General features: G+C 56.5%; 1 protein-coding gene across 1 annotated transcript; it reads right to left on the bottom strand.

Annotated features, from left to right (window-relative positions):
• Positions 1–952: 952 nt before the first annotated feature.
• GPR148 (G protein-coupled receptor 148) lies at positions 953–2,020 on the bottom strand. Its single transcript, XM_062195718.1, has one exon. The coding sequence runs from the start codon at positions 2,018–2,020 to the stop codon at positions 953–955; it is 1,068 nt and encodes a 355-aa protein (XP_062051702.1).
• Positions 2,021–4,611: the final 2,591 nt, after the last annotated feature.

Raw genomic sequence — 4,611 nt, 5'->3', positions numbered from 1 at the left:
GAAGCAATCTGTGGGACTTGTCTCCCAGATTACAAATTCTCTCTCTACTTGTGTCTATCATGCTGTTTATATTAAATTCAATCCATAGTTTGAAATTCTAGTTATTATATATTTTTATTTTTAGGGTCTCTTTAATTCTTTTTTAAATTAAAGAATGCATCATCTCCTGCTCATAGAATCATTGCATTTTTATGTTCACCCAGGGTATGAGAATTCCAGGAGCTGTGATATGACGTTGCTCTCTCATGGATTCTGCTCACTCCCTTCTCTGCTGTTGGATTTCCCTGCGCGGTTCTGCAAGCTTCGATTGCGTGCCATGCACTCCCTGTGGGGGCTTTTCCTGTGGAAATTCTCGGAGGCCCGATCTGGAAGCTCCGATCCCCCAGGAGAAACGTCCCAACCTCTACTAATGTCTGAAACCCTGCTCTAGTCTAAGGCAGAACTTGAGGAGTCGCTGGAGGATTTTCTTCGTCTTCCGCACAGCACCAATGTTAACCCAGGCAAGCTCCTTGCTGCCTCCTTCTGTAAGGGTCGGCTACCACTTATCTTCCTTTGAGAGAGTCATCTTCCGGGGTTCCAGCTTTGCCTGCTGTCTCCCTGACACTCCCAGCTGTCACTATACCTAGGCTTTCTCTTCTCCACCCAGAGGGAGGCTCATGGTCTGAAGATTCCGCAGATCTGCGCCCTTGCATCCCAGGCTCCTACTGTGTCGGCAACGATGCTTCCCCAGTGGTCATGGAGGTTGGGGAAGGAGCCAGCGGGGTGCAGGTTAAGACCCCCACCTGCCTCGCTCCGGTTTTCAAGTAGGATGCCAGTGTCTCTAGAAGCGAGCTTTCTCTACTCAGAAACTGTCCAAATGTCAGGAACCATCCAAGGAGATCATTTCGAAGTCCACAATGACAGGTAGCAGTCCTAGGGAGCTGACGGCAGGCAGACGCAGAGGTGCATGCGCTTAACACGTGCTTTGTAACCTCGGACTGCCAGACTGACCCCGGCAGCTCCGGGAAATGCTAAAGACGTCCTCGTGCCTCCCGGGTGAGAAGTAGCCCCGGACCACGCCCAGCAGCTGACGATAGCGGAGCACGTACAGATAGGGGAGCAGGGCACGTGGAAGCATCATGAATACCTGGCTGTTGGTGGTCAGGAGCCACAGGTGCGTGCTGGCTCCGATGTGCTGGTACTTGGTCAGCATGATGTCCAAGGAGAACACCAGCCCTGCACTAACGTACAGCACCATCAGCACCACATGGATGAGCAGGGTGCCCCTGGCCCGGGAGCAGCCCTGGCCGCAGGTGCCTGATGCCTTGAGCTCTGAGAAGATCTTCCAGAAGCAGTAGGTGATGAGAGCTGTGCACAGGAAGAGGGTGCACAGTATACAGGTGTGGGTCACAGCCACCAAGGCGTCACGGCCCTGCTGAGTACCCAGGCTCAGTGGTAGGTGGCATGAGGCCCCTTGCTCCTCCATCCTGGCGTCCTGCCGCTTGCCCAGCCAGAGGAGAAACGCCGGGAAGCAGTAAGCCACCAGCCAGATGCAGGCCACAGCTTTCTGCGCGGCCCCGCGGGACACGAAGGAGAGATAGTGCAAAGGACGAGTGACGGCCAGGTAGGTGTGCAGCACGGTGGCTGTGAAGGACAGCATGGTGCTGGTGTAGGCAGCAAAGACAGCATCCGTGAGAAGACCACAGATGATGCGGCCCAGCTCCCAGCCACCCAGGGTGCTGGAAGAGATGAGCATGTGGAGGACCACGTAGGCCAGGTCCGAGAGCAGGATGTTGGCCAACAGCACGAAGTGGGGCTTGTGCCGCAGCTGCCGGCTCCGCAGGATGGTCACCAGCAGCAGGGGGCTCAGGGCCAGCGTGGCCGAAGCCAGCACGCTCGAGGGAAGGAAGAGCCAGCGAAGCACTGAGCCAGGCTCTCTGAGATCCAGAGAAGCATTGCGCACTGCACAGTGGGTGCACGGTGAGCCACTGATGACCTGGATTGAAGCCAGCCAGGTCGTAGTGGCCAGCTCACCAACCATGCTTCCTGGCAGGAACAGCAGCTTTGTCACCTGTCGCTGGTTCTGAATCAGCTGGGGTGGGGGGGCGCGGACTGTCCTGCAGAGTCACAGTGGCACCACTGCTTCGCAGAGCTGCTGGGCTGGGGCGGCCTTAGGAAGGGCTGTTTAATAGAGAGGAAAGCAGCAAGGTGAAGTTCATTTCTCTCATGGCTTCCCGCATTCCTGTGCTTGTGTGCCTTGGGGGCTGTGCCTTGCTACCATTGCTGTGTGTGTGCACGTGGTCACACCCTTCAGCAGTCACTGGCCTCCCCAGGAGGGTCCCCACACCTGTCTGGTTGGCTTGCAGGGGGTGTGCAGTGCACACCCACACATGGGACTGAGTTCCAGGCAGCCCCAAGGGAAGGAAAGCGGGGGAGGGGGACTAGGACCACAGGACTGTGAGCCCGACTACCCTCGAGCCAGCTGAGGCTCAGGAGATGGGGCCCAGAGGGAGGGCTTCCTTAAGGAACACATGGCACAGATCCAGCCAAGGTGTGTGTGTCTGTGTGCTATGCTCCACACAGGCTGCATTTGGGACCACTCAGTGGCAACCACACATTCTCTGCTGACTGGTGTAGGACCCTGTAGGATGGGAGCCCCTGTCCCACTGGGAAGCAGGAACCTGGCAGCCAGCAGCCTCCCAGGAACTAAGGGGAAAGAGCAGGGTGGGAAGGGAGGGGCGGGGTCAGGCTCCCAGGCAGCTGGGACACCTGGGCTTTGTCTGCACTGTAGCTGGTGGGGGCACTGGGGTGCAGTGCAGGGCCCGGGGATAGCAGGGTGAGGGCCATGGCTCAGGTGAGCACCTGCTCTCTCTGCAGCTGTGGCCTGTGTGGCTGCACCAGCCACCACCACCACCACCACCACCCCACCCCACCCCACCCCGCCTCTCTGTGCTCCACTTTCCTTATCTGTGAAATAGGAGTCCATTCACACTGACCTGGTGAGAGCACTGCAGAAATCCACAGGGAACAGACTCAGCCCTGGGCACAGCAGGAGGAAAACACCAATCCCATGAGCCTCCCACCTGCCACTCAGCCCCCATGAACCCTCCCACCTGCCACTCAGCCCCCATGAACCCTCCCACCTGCCACTCACTCAGCCCCCATGAGCCCTCCCACCTGCCACTCACTCAGCCCCCATGAGCCCTCCCACCTGCCATTCCCTCAGTCCCTGTGAACCTTCCCACCTGCCACCCACTCTGAGACTTCGGGTCCCTCTGCACTGGGCTGCTCCTACCACAGCTCCGGGGACCACTGCTCTGGCACCTACCCCTGGCCCTTGCACTATACAATATCTTGAAACAAAGACCATACAGGAGTCTTCGTGAGAAGAGACAACAGCCTAGGGGTGTAAGGAACACAGAAATATCAGACACGGGGTCAGAGGGGCCCCACCTCAGATCCGAATGTTGCATGCACTCAACACAGAGGGTGGTGCCTGCACCACGTGGGCCATCACAGTGGGACTTGGCCTGCACGGGGTGCACACCTGCTGCCTGGTTTCTCTTTCTTAGTGGGCAGTGGTGCCCTGTCCATAGGTTTCAGAGGACATCTGAGTCTTCCCCTGGCCCTTAGCTCTGTGGTGTTGCTTCAATCATTTGACCCCTATGAGACATGACCATGGTCTATTTTCATGAGACTTAACTTAGCCTTAATGTCGCCATGGTACCAGGCCTCAGTAGCATGTAGGATAGAGGGTTGTAAACCCAAAGTAGGTCAATTATTGAGCTTGCTTTGCAAACTGCACCACTTGTTATCTTTGTACCTTACATCAATTCTGTCATCTGTACACAGGGCTCTTGGGTCTCAGTTCCTGGAGCATTGATGATATCACAATGTAGAATGTAGCTCTCCATCCCCTGTCCTAGATCTGCCCAGCAACACCTCCCCTTGCCACCCCTCCCTCATCCTGCCCCAGGTGCCTTGTGGGATTGAGATTGTAACTCCCAAGTTTCTCAGCCAAAGAGAAACTGAGGGAAGGGACCTCTACCTGGTAGTCATGAAGTAGCTGGACATCTGCGGGTGGTGCCTGCTTCCACCGGCTGGCTGGTCACTGCTCTCGAGACTGGGTATCAGTAAACTCCTTGCTAGGCTGGCGCTGCGGCTCACTAGGCTAATCCTCCACCTGCGGCGCCAGCATCCGGGTTCTAGTCCAAGTTGGGGCGCCAGATTCTGCCCCGGTTGCTCCTCTTCCAGTCTAGCTCTCTGCTGTGGCTCAAGAGTGCTGTGGAGGATGGCCCAAGTGCTTGGGCCCTGCACCTGCATGGGAGACCAGGAGGAAGTGCCAGGCTCCTGGCTTCTGATCAGCGCAGCGCACCAGCCGTAGCAGCCATTTGGGGGGGTGAACCAACGGAAGGAAGACCTTTCACTTTGTCTCTCTCTCTCTGTCTAACTCTGCCTGTCAAAAAATAAATAAAAAATAAAAAAAGAATAAACTCTTTGCTTTCTACTTCCTTCTTGCTTCTGAGTCCTTCCTTTGGTGGGTAGGTGGTCTCAGGTGGGCTTGTTTCTCACAGGCTTTACCGAGGGCTGGTGATGACAAAGCATCAGTCCTGGAGAGCTGGGAGTCACCAC

Source organism: Lepus europaeus, chromosome 1 (genome assembly GCF_033115175.1).
Source record: "Lepus europaeus isolate LE1 chromosome 1, mLepTim1.pri, whole genome shotgun sequence".
Classification (NCBI taxonomy): Eukaryota; Metazoa; Chordata; class Mammalia; order Lagomorpha; family Leporidae; genus Lepus; species Lepus europaeus.
Note: the sequence above shows the minus strand (reverse complement) of the source record. Positions and strands in the feature narration are given on the sequence as shown.

Coding starts and splice junctions, on each gene's coding strand:
- GPR148 (XM_062195718.1), bottom strand. CDS start 2,020: ATGGTTGGTGAGCTGGCCACTACGACCTGGCTGGCTTCAATCCAGGTC.